We start from the raw sequence: 16,005 nt of genomic DNA, 5'->3' as shown, positions 1-16,005 counted from the left end.
CAAATTCGAACAATATCCGGTGGATACGAATTCGGTAATAGATATTAAATATCCGTCAAATTCAAATCTGAATCCGAATTCGGATAGTGTATACTGTAATCGAACTCGGATATAGCAATATCCGATTCGAATTCGATCCGTTTACACCAAAAAATAAAGAAACAGTTTACATACGTTGGCAATGTATCCCCATATGTATGATATTATTCTAACAAAACCATGAATGCCCAAGTCTCAAATGAATTTAGCATGGTCTGAAACAACTCATTTCTGGCACCCCCAACACAATTTACGGGGAATGTAATTCCATGCCTCTCAGCTACCAGCTGGAAAAAAGGGCTCCCAAATTATACCATATGTGAACAAAGTATACCTAATAATGCTTTTGATCCTAGTCTTACTTTTGTTCTGAGTCTTAATATTGCTTTGTATAAATTCATAATAGAGGGGAGAGCTTAATTCATCCAGGAGACCCCCAACATGTTAGCCATGAATGCGTAACGATCAGCAGCTTCATCAATCTAGAATAAGAACAGCATGAGGACCACCTGTTAGACAACCACTAGCTAGAAAGTAACAAAATTATTTGGAAGAAAAAGGAGGCAAGAAAAAATACCAATTTTTGGGTAGGACGTCCCGCTCCATGTCCAGCCTTGCGGTCAATGCGGGCAATAATTGGGTTGGTTTGTGAGCTGTTCTCCATGCTTGTGCAGAGGACATGTTGCATGGTCTGACGTGGAATACAAGAACGGAATATAAGAATACGTAAGGTAATTGAATTCCAGAAAGATGAACTAAAACAGAAATGAATTCTCAAAATAGCTAAAATTGACGAGTACGGCTAGTTGTGTATGACTTAACATACGAGATTAGAAGAGCTAGCATATCCAGTTATTCTCAAATTCAGCATAAAATGTCATTTTTTACCAAACCCATGTCAGAATCAAGGTGGAAAAAAAGGGGAAGTTGAAACAACCAACCTTCTCTGCACCCATCTTTTAATGGATTAAATTGGAGAGCTTATAGAATTTCCAACTTTGGAGCAATCCCATTGATATGAAATACAAAATCACAAGAATGAAGTATCAAAATAAATAGCAACAGAAAAAGAGACAATGGCTAGTAAAAATAAGTCTCCACATTCAAATATTATACCCATTAATATTGACAATCATCTATGATTTGTGGACACGGACACGAGTGTCGCGTGTCGACACGGCAAACCCCCAAACTTTAGAAACGGGGACACGGCTAAAATAGAAAGTATATGTAATCATGATTTGTGGATATGGATTCGTGTGTCCAGTTTCGACATGGATATTGTCTAAATGAGGTAAACACAATATTCAATAAAAAAACAGAATGTCACACTTGACACGGTACAAAAACATGTCCACACACCCACGTTAAGTCTAACAATTCCAGCAATACAAGTAAAAGTGTCCAAAGGAGTGTCGACACGTGTGGACACGCGTGTCGTGTTGGACACGGCATGACACATGAGTCGGCAATAAATTCGAAGTGCCTGCCAAATCATAGACAATCATGAACTTATTGAATATTCTAATCTAATACACGATGAGCATTAGATAGGTCCTGCGAACTCAGATCACAGGTGGTCGGTTTGGATTTTATTTGTGATGGTTGACCCATTGCTATGGGTCGTTGTAATACAAAATGGCTGAATGTATAAGTTGAATACTTGAATGATTCGTCTTGCCATATGTAATTTTCTGTTTCCGAGACCTTCAAGGGGCACGTTTTAGTTGTTTCGTTTGTTCTTGTAAAATACTTGATTGGAAAAAGAACACAGAACAAAAAAGTAAAAAAGAATGAATGAAATAAAAGAGAGAGATATTGGAAAGTTTGTATCGCATTAAATGCACGTAGAAACAGATTAAACAGCAAAAGGTGAGGATTCATTTTAATTGGTGTATAACCTTTAGAATGGTCTCATAACAGGAGAAGATAGAATACATGCCAAAAAGCCCAAATTTAGAATGACAAGAAAGAACTTACAGCCAATAACTTCAATGAGTGTAGTGGCACAACCCGATCATCATGATCAGCTGTCAACAACATTGTAGGTGGGTACTGGCACAGTCGATTGCCAACCTCTTCCCATGGCCTTTTCACATTATGAAGTGGTGAGTATCTGAGACAAACCATGTTAAACTTAGATACACGTACAATTAAGAGTCACTTTTTAATTTGTGAAGTAACATGGAACTTCCAAAACAAAGTATATCTATTTGTCACAGGGAATGGAAAAAAAAAAGATAAATAGAACCTATTCCCTGGGACATAATCAACAAAATGAAAGCAAGTTGTGGATAATTCAAATCATAAGAAGAAGGACGGAGCCAGGAAACCTAATGGGAATGTAAAATCAGAGTACTGAATGCTGCTCCAAAATCAATTAAAATGCTACACATCAAATGAGCTCTAGAATAGGAAGCTACAAAGGCAAAAACGGCATTATTAAAGGAATTCTCGGCAATTAGAACGAAAATCACTGTTTAAAAGTCCCTGAGCAAATCTCTGACTCGACGTCAGAAAAAATCTTGTGGCGTCAATCAATGACTTGCACAAGTCGACTCGGTTTTAACTTGGACGAGTTCTAGCAGAATACATGTTTATAAACAACTCAAACAAGAAAAATCTAGGGAAATGATTTCAGCACAACTATGTTTTGATGCATGCGCTCATGTATCTTGTCTTTTAGCATATAATTGTCACATAAGTGCTTCTTGGGAACCGTAAAAACCCTTTTACAGCTCTTTAAATACTAAAAGACAAGAAAAATGAGCGTCTTGTATCAAAACATGGTTGTGTTGAAATCATTTCCCAAAATATATCCAAACATACATATACAGATAAAAACATAAATGCAACAAATTTCCTTACTTGATAAGCCACTGGAATTCTTCTTCCTTTTCTGAACAACCATAATCAGAAGTCCATGCATGACCTATAAATAGAAATCAAATCAATGCATCAGAAAAGAAAGCTAAAAGACATTAAAAGGTAAGAAATAAGATAGCTGGCTGTGCCAAAAGAATGAAGAAAACCTATGGTGAACTTATGGAACCGTAGCATGTCCATAACACCGACATGAGCCAGAGTACAGCCAAAAAGATCGGGTCGCTGCCACCACAAAATAATCGGTTTTTATCACTTAAAAAATTGTACTTCTGATCATTGCACAACACAGATGATACTACCAATTGTTCGACATGAAGTGCTACAGTAAAATTTGTTCAATTTATTTACGAGAAACATAGGAAACCAGAACCAGTACTTTGACAATGGCCCCAAGGTCTCTACCTGATTTAAGCAAGCGGCAACTAGTAGCCCACCATTGCTTCCACCTTCAATACAAAGCTTTTTGGGCTGGGTATAGCCAGCAGATACAAGAAATTCGGCAGCTGAAATGAAATCATCAAAGCAATTCTGTTTTTTTGAAAGTGACCCTGCTTTATGCCATTCCTCTCCATACTCCCCTCCGCCACGAATATTTGCTATGCAATAGACAACACCTAAATGCCTTGTAAGAACAATACGGCTTACATTGAATGATGGTGTAATGCTAATGTTGAATCCCCCATACCCATATAATAAAGTTGGATGGGATCCATCCAAAAGTATATTGTTCTTCGAAACAATGAACATTGGTATCCTCGTACCATCCTTACTAGATACAAAAACCTGAGAACCAGATCCAAGTGACAGAAAGAGACGGTATTGATCATCAAGATGTGGCACAAAATAGCATCTCCGAAGTATCACAAAGAAATGAATAAATTGTAAAAAAAATAAACAATAAATAAAGGGAAATGATATCGGCACAACCATGTTTCGATAACATGGACTAACTCAACTTGTCCTATATATGCTTTAACTAACTCTTACAATTACCAAAGAGCTGTTGGTAGACTTTGACAACTGGTTAAAGCATATGGGAAAAGCTGATATCGTGCCTATTATAAAAACTTGGTTGGGCAGATATCATTTGCCTAAATAAATCAAATAACAATTCTCTCTATGACGTAAAACCCCCACGGACAGAAGTTGTCAATAGAATAAGAAGATTTAGTTCGCAAGTATATCTAGTTTTTACTAGATATAAACAAGTACTTTTAAATGGGTTCATATAACTCCTTGATACAATTTTTAAGTTCAGCAAGTCGGAACAAAGGCATTAGCAAGTGAAAAAGTAAACAGCATTAGTGAGTAAATCTTTAAGTTCAACCAGAAACAGATAACATACAATACGATTACCTGATTAACCTGGAATTCTGAGCGATCAAATCCAGAGACAACAATCTCTCGGAATATCTTCATTGTAGGAGCCTCAGTTCCTAAATTGCACTGGTAAATAATACCAGGAGTAAGGAAGCTAGTGAAGCCAACAAAAACCTCACTGTCTTTGCGGCGTCCCGAAATCCCATAAACCGAACCGATGTCTATAGGCAAATTATGTAGCAGAAGGCCTGTTTTCAAGTCCCTTATCTGAAGAATATACTTGACATCACTCAAGTAAGTCACTAAAATTTGGTTACCATTAACAGAATAAGCAGACTCAAGCACATCTTTTTCAGCTTCTCGGAGCACATCAGTCCATATACTTGGTTCTTTGAGGTCTACCCTGATTAACTTATACTTAGGAGCATCTTTATTTGTCAGAAAGGTAAACTGGGTTTCATCATTTGAAACAAGCTCATAACGTGCTTCAAAATTGTCAACAAGCTTAATAAAGGGGAGCATGTCATTTCCCCCCCTAAAACCTTCAAGCCCGTGAGGAAGAGCAGACAAGTCACAGTAATAAAGTTTGTTGACCGGATCACAACCCTCGCCAATTTCTAGAAGAACATACTGCACATTCCCCAAAAAATAGGTCAGATAAAAAAACTTAATATAACTTTCTCAACATATGATCCAATAAATTCATAGACTATTATTAGAAATTTTAAACAGGTAGCTTTGATGATTTGTGCCTGTAGAATGGGAATGGGGCCATCATGCATGTATGTTGCTAAGCAGAGACAGGTTTTTATTTGTAATGGGTTCAATCGGAGAGAGAGAGAGAGAGAGAGAGAGAGAGAGAGAGAGAGAGAGAGAATCCAAATTGCTATTGACGATTCACCATATCATCCTTCATATATTGTTTGTAATGCAAAAGATCCTTTTTCAATAGTTACTAATGATCCAGCAGAGCCTCCTCCTTCCGAGCTTCTCATCTCCTCTTTTCCGAGCATATCGTGCGTCTATTTCTTTTCTCTATATGACTATACCTAACAAACATTGAAATTCTCTGGCTCATCCTTGGGGTATGTTTGGATGTGTGGCATAGACTCGGAGAGTAGTGGAACAAGTAGTCAAAAGGGAGGAGACAAGCACTTGATTTGCTTGGAATTACCTCAGAGAATAGTGGCTAGTGTTTAATTGTGTGGCATAGACTCGGAGAGTAGGGGAATAAGAAGGGAGTGTCGTTACCAATATAGAGAGAAGATATATATATATATATATATATATATATATAGAGAGAGAGAGAGAGAGCACCATTCCCAAAAAAAAAAAAAGCAAAATTCCATCTTTTGAGGGGAATCTAGTTTGAAAGCTATAAGGAGGGGACAAGAATCCTACCTCAGACATGCAATAATTACCTAGGAGACATGCTTCGGAGTCTCCTGGGAGTTCAACGCAATATTGGAAACCAAACAAGGAATGGCATCCCAAATTCTATCAAGACGGCTGCCGACATTTTGTGCAACCCCTAAATGGAAGGAGGATATGGCAAAGGAGATGGCAACACTTCAGAAATAGAAAAGTTGGGATCTAGTTGACCTACCTAAAGGAAAACATGTTGTTAAGTGCAAATGGGTTTATACTATGATGAAGTATAAAACAAATGCAGAAGTTGATAGATATAAAGCTCGGCTTGTGGCAAAAGGCTTACCACAGTTGAGTGGCAGTGATTATCAAGAGACTTTTTCTCATGTCACTAAGTTAAACTCGTTACTTGATCTTCGATACCATAGTTGCCCGTGGGAGGTGAGGGAGAGAAGCGAAAGCAGGAAGCGAGAGGTTTAGAAAGATAATATGTGAAGAGCAAAAGGCTCTGCAAAAGTAAAGCAAAAATGTGTGAGAAGCTTCATTAAAAGTCAACATAAAGCATTTAAAAGCCTTGTTAGAGGATAGGAAGAAGAAAAGAAGTGAAGGATGGAGAGTCTCCACTAGGGAGCTCCTCATTGATATGTTGTATATATAGGCCCATATAGGGCAAATGATGTACAATGGCAACAATACCCTCTAAAATACACCTAATGACTAAACTACCCTAATACATGTTATTCAACACTCCCCCTCAAGCTGGAGTGTATATACTATGGAACTCCAGCTTGCTACAAAGGAGACTACAACAACCAACTAAAAATAACAAAAAGTACAATAAGCTTATACACACATCCAGCTTGTTATAACACTCTTCAAGCTGGTGTGGTGAATACATAATGACGAGCATAATACTAAAAAAGACAACAGTGGCCACAATAAACCACATCGAGATCAATGGCCATCAAAAAGAGCAGCTCCCCTAAAGTAGCACAACAACGAGAGCGAACAAACAGGGCCTCCCCCTGAATGAGAGCACGACGATCAGATCTACATATTACGAGCAATGGAGGCGCCATGGCAGGAACAACTACAATCCAGCAGACAAAAAGAGCACACCAAATGTGTGCCCAACGAACATCGGCGAAGCAGCACAACGCCATGTGAAAAATGAGGGCAACCGATGTGGAAACCATCAGATAGAAGGTTGACGGGAAACCGTCACCTAGGGAGAAGAAGAGATAGAGAAGACAACCAGACAACGATGGGGAAACCACCGTCTGGTGACAAGGTCGACGGCATGAACATCGTCGCCTGAAGACAAGAAGAGGAAGATAACCAACCAACGATGGGGAAACCATTGTCCGGAAAAGATAGGTCGACGAGAAAAGATCGTCGCCTGTAAGAAAGCCGACCAACGATGGATATGGAAGCCATCGCCAGGAAGAGGGAGAAAATAGCCAACCAACGATGGGGAAACCATCGTCTGGAGAAAATAAGGCATAAAGCCGGACAACACGAGGAGACATGAAAATAAGATATGAAAACAAGACAACACTCCCTCAAGAAGACAAAGACAACGCTAAGAACACTCCCCCTCAAGAAAAGACAACAAAAAAGGACATCAATCCCCCTAAAGAAAAGACACAAAGAACTACATGACAACACTTCCCCTCAAGTTGAAGCCGATAGGCTCTCAACTTGCAACCAAAAGATGACAATCAAGGCGCAACACCTCTTGAACATTTCACCAAACACTTGGTGTGCGCCTTGAATAACAACATAAAGGACATAGAAAAACATAAACAACACAAATGACAGAATACAATGGAAAGAAAGGGATAATAGATGACAAGAAGACAACCATAAGGTAAGAAGAGAAAAAATAAACAACACCAACAACCAAAGAAGACTTACAAGGCACCATACCTCTGTCGGACATTTCAACGAACACTTGGTGTGCGCCTTGGATAACACCCAATGGAAGAGAAAATGAAGAGATTTGGAGGGATTTTGGGTGTATTGGGAGCCATTTGGCTTCCCCAAATGAGATGGCGGTGAGAAAGTATGGTCAAAAAAGGGATATGGGATTGTGAGTTGAGATTGGGATGTTTGAGTGGAGAGCCAGAGAGGCAAAAAAATATATAGAAAAGAGAAAATAAAGGTTTAGGAGTAGATTTATGGATTCAAAGGAGAAAGAAAGGGAAAGATTTGGGGAAGAAATAGGTTGGATGTTAGACAATGTAGGAAAGGGAGGTGAAGAGACCCAAAAATGAGTCTCAGCCAAGAGCGACGTCTACTTTTTCTTGTGTTGTGTTTTACGGCAAACACATTTGCCGTAAACAAGAAAGAGATGACGGTTGGGAGAGAGATTTGAGGGATAAGAGAGAGGGGGCAGCTAGAGAGTGATCTACGGCATCTAGGGTTTCTCAGATTTTTTTTTTTGTTTGTTTGTTTTGGGTTGAGCACACGAGAGGAGAGAGATTTGAGCGGTTGCCGTAAGAAAAGGGAGGAAAATAAGGGAGGAAGAGAGAGAGAAGATTTGTTAGAGATTTTAGGGAGAGAAATTTTAGAGATCTTGGGGGATTTTGAGGAAAAAAGAGAGATAAATAGGGTGTTTGACGGAAATTTCAAAAAAAAAAAGAGAAAAACAATAAAGAGAGATACGAGAGAGAGAATGGCGTGAGAGAGGCTCTTCTTCTTTCCTTCTTCCTTCCCAATGATCTTTGCTCTGATACCATAATAGAGGAGAGGAAGAAGAAGAGTAAAGGATGGAGAGTCTCCACTAGGGAGCTCCTCATTGATATGTTGTATATATAGGCCCATATAGGGCAAATGATGTACAATGGCAAGAATACCCTCTAAAATACACCTAATGACTAAACTATCCTAATCAAGGTTGCCAAGCGGGAATCGAAAGCGGGATTCGATTCGGGATTCGAAAGCGGGAATCGAAGGCTCCTGGGATGGTTGGAAGCGGGAATCGTGGATTTGCCAGAGAGTCGACGAAGATTCGTCGGGGATTCGTCGGGGAATCGCCGGGGATTCGCCGGGAGTCGCTGGGGATTCGCAGGAAATCGCCTGGGAATCGGGGTTCCTATAAAGTGGGAATCGGGGTTTCCATAAATTGGGAATCGAGGTTCCCAAAATTGGGAATCGGGGTTCCCAAAATGGGGAATCGGGGTTCTGACGGAATTAATTCGGGATTCACCAGAATCAGGGAATCGAATCGAATCACGATTCCGATTCGCGATTCAGGGAATCGCGAATCCCCACCCTCAGCTACGAATCCTGCTTCCCTGATCCTAATACATGTTACTCAACAAGCCTTATTGGAAGCGAATAAGAAGTACATGGACAGAGCGGGATTATAGTGGGTTAGGGAGGAACGATTGATATAGGTAAGAATTACAAGCAGAAAAGAACACTTCGTAACTAATAAGAATTATAAGTTTGAGGAATTTACATTTTCACTTGTTATATCCATGTTTATCCAATACTACGCTTTTGGTAAAAAATCCACATGATTGTCATTAGAAACTTAAGATGAGTTTTTTTTTTTTTTTTGAAATGGTAAAATGATTTCATTAGATAAGGGAGCGGGCCGAGGAGGACCACTCCCGAAAGTACAAGAGAAACAATAAAAATAAAGATACAAGAAAAACTCTCAAGGAGGGAGGAAGTCAAACCATTCCAATGCAATACGACTAACCCCACCCATAGCCAAAGAATCTGCCTCCCCATTGGCAGATCTCCGCACATGATTGAAAACAATAGCAGAGCCCGAGATTAGATCATCTATTTCATCAAAGATAGACGAAAATCTCCAAGGAGGCAACATCGCCCCCTTCAACCATCGAATTACATTGAGTGAATCACCCTCCATAATAATGTGATCCATGCTCTCTCTATCAAGTATTTTAATACCATGATATACCGCCTTTACCTCGGCCTCCGAGGCATCACATACCCCAAGAGGGCCAGAATAAGCCCACGCAACTTCGCTGCAATCATCTCGACATAACCCGCCTACCCCGGCTGGGCCCGGGTTCCCAAAACTCGACCCATCGAAGTTAATTTTGAACATCCCAATAGGAGGAGCCACCCACTGCTGAGCAATCTGAGACCTAGCCTCCCTACTAAAGCAAACTTCTCTCCACCCCTCCCATAAGTCAAAGGCCGAAACGAATCGGAATGCCGGAAGACATCTTGAAAACTTAAGATGAGTTTTCAAGATATAAATGCACTCTTTTTTAAAATACGCTTCTTCAACATTATCAAAAGGAGCAAATATTTTTTTAGGAAGAAATAATTACCTAAATAGGACACTACTCTTAATTAAGAGGAAACGTGCGCCCAGAAAGCACGCTTCCCCAAAATTTGAGAAGCGAGAACTTAGCTTCCGAAGCCAATTTCTGAGGAAGCGAGCTTCCCATTCAAATAGGAAGTTCCAGCAACTATGTTCTATATGTTGCATCCATTCGCGCTTGGAAATTACACAAGTTAAATGCGAAGACTGTATTTCTTCACGAAGATCTCTAGGACAAAGTATACATGAAATTACCTCTAGGGTTTCATCCTCATGGGGAGAAAGGAAAAGTGTGTATGCTTAGAAAGGCCATTTACGGGTAAAAGCAATCTCTAGGGAATGATTCAAGCGACTTAACACAACTCTTTCACAATACAACTTTTGAAAGAGTACCTATGATCACTCAATCTTTAACAGAAATATGTCAGGTACTACCACCACCACCATTCTGATAGTGTATGTAGATGACAACGTGCTCACTACGGATAGTTCATAAGAGATTAAAATGTCAAGGAATAATTGCTAAGTGTTATTTGCATTAAGGAATTGGGGTAGCTAAAGTACTTTTTTGAGATGGAAGTCGCTTGTATGCAAAGCATGTTTGTCTCTCAACGAAAATATCTTTTATACTTAATGATATTGGCTTACGAAGAGCTAAGCCAGGTGGACAAGCCTCTTGAAGTTAATCACTAGCTCTCAAGTATGAATACAAATCCTTTGCGTGATTTTTTTTTGAAAAAAACAAATCCTTTGCATGATCCTTTCAGATATCAAGAGCTTGCCAGCAAGCTTATATATTTGACCATCACGTGGCCAAACATTTGCATATTCTATTAGTGTGACTAATCAAATCATTCCATTTACCGTTTCTTCATCATTGGAAAGCTGCTTTTCGCATAGTTCTCTATCTGAAAGGGTCTCTAGGAAAAGGCTTGTGGTATCAATAAAGAAAGAAAGCATTGTGGCCCCCATCTCTTTCTTTCCCTCATCCCTCTCTTCTCACATCTCTTCATCTTGTCTTCACAACTTCTCAAGCATTGGAATTTAGCGTTTTTCTTGGTATCTTCTCTCATGGTCTAGATCTATCATTGTGCCAAAGCCACAAAGCAATACGATATGATCATATTGTGTAGCAAGAGCTGTTCGGAAAGTAACATTAAAACTGGTATTCAACTGGTATTCAACTAGCCCGGTATTAGTGCATATGACAAACAAATTTATCTATGGATCATGGAACAAATAGTCTGGAATCCAAAACCTAGGGTATTATACAGTTTTTTTTTCCTTTTGGGTAAGTAGCATTCTGCATTCATTGTTTGACAGGGATCAGTAATTTAGTATTGATTGGTGCAACGAGTTCAGTTCAGGAAGGTTGATGGGATTTTCTATGTTCTCAAGTTAAACAGTCTTCTTTTCTCTCAAGATGGCTATAATGAATTTGTTTGCCTTATTGCACATTTTCCTTTGCAAACTTGGGCAAGAATATATTGACAACACAACGTCGCAGAGCTACTAGTGTAAACATAGTTTACAATAAAAAAGAATATTGAATATGCCCAATATCATCATTCCAAAAAACAAGAATATGCCCAATGTTAATAAATAACTTCGGTGTGAGATGAAATGCAGAGAGAGGAAGAGAAGCTAAAGAAAAATTATAGAAGATTCGATTAAAATAAAAGCAATATCTGAATAAGAGGGGAATAGAAGAGGGGCCTTAGGGATGAATTCTGGCAAGCAGTAGAAAATATCAACACATATCCAAAAGGGGAAACAGGACAAGCAATCAATGGATGGAAGCAGAAGAAGAAGAAAATGGGAGGCAGCCAAGGAAGATCAGATGGCAAAGTACGATGTTAGAGTTATCATGTGACGTTTAAAGTTTAAATTCAATACATTTAATATTTCTACTAGAAATAGAATATAAAGAGTGTTACCTTCCCATCTTCAGTGACTTCAGCTCCAAACGACCATTTTGGATGCTCAGGATCTCTCCAGCACAAAATATCTTGTGATTGATCCGTACCCAAGAAATGGTAATAAAGCTGATGATTAAGGTTAGCATTTGTTTCGGTCCCAGCATCCAATTCTTCGCCTTCCCTGTGGAAGTTGCAGCAATACCAACTATCATAAATGTAATAACATAAAGACAAAGACACTAAAATTAAAAGATACCGACATGAGTCATTTAGCAGGAGTTCTTGCAAAATTGTAACTTACTCGGGAGCCGGATACCGACTATAGAAAAACCCTTTGCTGTCATGAGTCCAGCTAACAGACGAAAACTTAACCTGTAACAAAGCAAATAGATAGACACATAAGCTCATAACATCAACCAAGTAAACATTATAACAGTGTTTTCTTCTCAAACAGGTTTACAACAAATGCATTCCTTATGTTATGCTTTCCAGGTCAAGTCCAATTAAGCTCAAAAACTTGTAAAACATAAGAAAAACAAAATGGGTTCTCGAATTACAATGGCTACAAAAAAATGGAAGTAAATGTGATTCTGTCATTGATATTTCCTAACAATGTAGTACAGGGAGATAAGTATGAATTTGGAAATATGACATGGCTCCATATAAAAGGAAAATTATTCTTTCCATATAAACAGCTTTATGCTGAGAAAGATAGAATTCAAAAGCCATTCTAAGTCTCAAATCCCAATTTCAGCATGTTTACATAGAAGGATTCATGAAAATATAGTTTCCAAATCGATCAAAATATTGCACGACATTCCAAATTCAAAATATCCAAACATAATTGACAATTTACACAAGCACCTGCTAGAATTAAAACACTCACCCAAGACAGCGAGTCAGGCTCCGCACCCTTATCCTCAATACGCATTACTTTGATGGTCACCCAATCGCTACCGCTCAAACTAAGACCATAAGCCAAGAACTTTGCATCCTCACTAACAGAAGATATGCTCAAAGCAACAGTCCCATCCTCGCTCAACGCATTCGGGTCTAGCAGAACCTCCGCCTTACCCTCCAATTCATTCTAAAGGATACAACACGCACCAAAACTCAACAATTTTCTGCCAAAAAGATAAACTCTTCTAACCAAATTCTAATTGAAGCATGCATATACCTGCACGTACAGAACGCTCTGTGCCTGGAGCCCAGTGTTGTGGAAGTAGAAATACTTCTCTCCACGTTTGAATGGCGTATCAAACCGCGGGTGATCGAATAGCTTTGTAATTTGCTCCTGCAGCTTCTCCCTGGTGTCACATGTCCGGAGCAGCGACTCCGTCAGATTCGCCTGCTTCGCTACGAAATCCTTCACCTCTTCTGCATCCGGATCTTCCAACCTATACCGCAAAAAACCCCATTTTGCAGAAGGCCCAAGAATCAAAAATAAAAATTCAAAAAAGTAAAAGAGAAGCTACAGATTTGTACCAGCTATACTTCCAATCTAAACCCCAAAAAACCCAACAATGAAAAAAGAAGATTCAACAAACATAATAGCTACAGATTTGTACCAACAGTACTTCCAACCTAAACGCCTCCAAAAAAAACCCTTATTTCAAAAAACCCAACAATCAAAAAGGAAAATTAAAAAACCGAAAGAAGAGCTACAGATTTGTACCAGCAATACTTCCAACCTAAACCCACAGAAATCCATATTCCAAAAAAAAAAAAAATTAAAAAAGAATTTAAAAACGAAAGAAGAGCTATATATATTTGTGCCAGAGATACTTCCAATATTCCAAAAAACCCCAACAATCAAATAGGAAAATTGAAAAACGAAAGAAGAGCTACAAATTTGTACCAGAGGTACTTCAAACCTAAAAACCCCAACAACCAAAAAGGAAAATTCAAAAAGGAAAGAAGAGTTACAGATTTGTACCAGCATTACTCCCAACCTAAACCCAAAAAAAACCCATATTCTAAAAAACCCAACAATGGAAAAGGAAAATTCAAAAATCAAAGAAGATTTACAGATTTGTACCAGTAATACTTCCAACCTAAACCCCCAAAAAAACCACATATTCCAAAAAACCCAACAATCAAAAAGGAAAATTAAAAAATCACAGATGAGCTACAATACTTCTGACCAAAACCCCAACAAAACCCATATTCCAGAAATCCAAACAATTAAAAAGAAAAATTCAGAAACAAAATAAGAGCCAGAGATTTGTACCATCTATAGGGATCAGGTACAGAAACTCCATGGTAATCATCGACCACGGAATCGTCTCTGCGAGCAAGTGGGTATTGGAGAGAGAGATCTTGTAGGGTTGAGAGAGAGCCCATTTTCGCGTCCGATTGAAAAGAACAAGAGGGTGAGAAATTGGTTTGGTTTAGGAGTATTTTATTAGAGAGAGTCCGAGTAAACAAGAGCACACGGTTTCTATGAATTTTGGGCGATGCAAATAAGCAGAGTACAGAGTTAGGCGATAAGAAATGGCAATGGCGTGAGAGTATCGCCATTTTATGTTGGAAATGTTGCCGTAAGGAGAACTTTGATTGGTTGCTAGAAAAAACAAATTCCATTGAATTTTTGTGGAAAAAAAGGGAGAGACAAGTGAGTCGACGAGCATTTATTAGACAATGGTGTCGCAATAATGAGTGTGAGCGGAGAGAGAGGGAATAGAGAGAAAGAGATAGAACATCATTCCCTAGAAAATTACATGGGAGACTTCCAAGGGAAAGCTGATGTCACCTCCCTTTTTCCACAAAAATCCGAGTGAAAGAGAGAAGCACAATTCCCTAGAAAATTACATGGGAGACTTCGAAGGTAAAGCTGATGTCACCTCCCTATTGGATTTTTGTTTTTTACTAGCAACCAAACGAAGCGCTCTAAAAGATATTATTGATAAGCATGTTTGCCATTTTATGTTGAGAATGTTGTCATGGTGATGATTTTGATTCCCTCATTTTTTTTTTCTTTGGATTCTTATAGGGCCTGTTCAGTTGCGTGCAGGAAACGAAAAGGAAAAAGAAATGACGTGGCAGAAGGAAACGGAAATGAAAAGAAACTGCTAAGAAAGCAGTAAGAGTGTGCATTCAGTTGTCAGAAAACGGAAAAGAAACAGTAAAGAAACAACAGGAATGTGCATTCAGTTGCCAGGAAAACGGAAAAGAAACATGACAGAGGTAGAAAAATGTAAAAAAAAAGAAAGAAAAAATTGTGAAATGAGACGGCGGACAAGATGAGTAAATAATGGGCTATCACTGTTAAAATAGGCATACCTTTAAACCAAAACACAATATCAAGGCTGTATCAGGTATTATCAAAATTGGGAACACATGTACAAAGGATAAGCCATTATTTTTTATGAAAATTCATTATCATTATTCCTCCAAGCCCTATCAGTTCTTAAAACTAATAAGAGGTGGTAATGTGTAATCACACAATTGCTCAAAGATAAACCAAAATTTAACCTCAAGAAAACCCCAACACAGCCTATAAAAGTAACTGCTAATCATTTTTAAGTATTGATTCTGCAGAATAATGATTCATGCGTGACTAAAGGAACAAGTAATTTACTATACACATGCCTTAGATATTGACATTGAAAAAATGTCCAATTTCATCCCCGATGCAAATGCCGTGTTTGGCAGCCAAAAGTTTTTTCCAAGGAATATTGGTTTATAAAGTGGTTGGAGAGGGGCTGGGAGGGTAGGAGATGAAGAGAACTGTCCTGAGACTTTGCATTATTCATGCCCTCTCAATTCTCTCCCTCTCCCACTCTCCCTACCCCTCTCTCAACACTCAGTAGGCTAAAATTCCATGAAAATAAATTTCACAGTTGCCAAATATGACCTTAATTTTGAGCCCAATAATTAGTTTTGGACTCAAAATCGGTTCTAAAAATCCAAAACAAACAAGGCCTAAACAATCTCATAAGCTTCAAGGAATTAAATACAGTAATGTGCTGTTATGAAGATAGTATACAATTCATCACAAATATGAATCATAAAACCATCCACATCAGAAAATCAAATGGTAGTATGGTAGTATGATATCTTATAATCTCTTACCAAGCCCATCCCATATCCAAAGAAGGAAAGAACAACAATAAATTACAAAAAGAGAAAAATTATCAAAAAGGAAGTCCATTGATTCATATA

At 38.5% G+C, this 16,005-nt stretch overlaps 1 protein-coding gene across 1 annotated transcript; it reads right to left on the bottom strand.

Moving 5' to 3' along the window:
* Nucleotides 1-171: 171 nt before the first annotated feature.
* On the bottom strand, nucleotides 172-14,446 carry LOC143886589 (uncharacterized). Its single transcript, XM_077390640.1, has 12 exons — nucleotides 14,072-14,446; nucleotides 13,019-13,238; nucleotides 12,728-12,928; nucleotides 12,143-12,213; nucleotides 11,860-12,022; nucleotides 4,282-4,875; nucleotides 3,328-3,708; nucleotides 3,072-3,147; nucleotides 2,908-2,971; nucleotides 2,020-2,155; nucleotides 617-730; nucleotides 172-521 (listed from the first exon to the last, which is right to left on the bottom strand). The coding sequence occupies exons 1-12, from the start codon at nucleotides 14,422-14,424 to the stop codon at nucleotides 456-458; spliced, it is 2,439 nt and encodes an 812-aa protein (XP_077246755.1). The 5' UTR covers nucleotides 14,425-14,446; the 3' UTR covers nucleotides 172-455.
* Nucleotides 14,447-16,005: the final 1,559 nt, after the last annotated feature.

This window comes from Tasmannia lanceolata, unplaced genomic scaffold (assembly GCF_043159265.1).
Source record: "Tasmannia lanceolata isolate RefF3 unplaced genomic scaffold, GAP_Taslan_0.1 ptg000011l, whole genome shotgun sequence".
Lineage (NCBI taxonomy): Eukaryota > Viridiplantae > Streptophyta > Magnoliopsida > Canellales > Winteraceae > Tasmannia > Tasmannia lanceolata.
The sequence above is the reverse complement of the archived record's forward strand: the minus strand, read 5'-3'. Positions and strand labels throughout refer to the sequence as shown.

Excerpts from the sequence above, each read along its gene's own strand:
- LOC143886589 (XM_077390640.1), bottom strand. The coding sequence starts at position 14,424 with ATGGAATTTGTTTTTTCTAGCAACCAATCAAAGTTCTCCTTACGGCAA. Across the intron at positions 12,929-13,018 it reads AGAGCGTTCTGTACGTGCAG|AATGAATTGGAGGGTAAGGC; the intron begins GTATATGCATGC and ends TGTATCCTTTAG. Across the intron at positions 2,972-3,071 it reads GTTCCATAAGTTCACCATAG|GTCATGCATGGACTTCTGAT; the intron begins GTTTTCTTCATT and ends TTCTATTTATAG.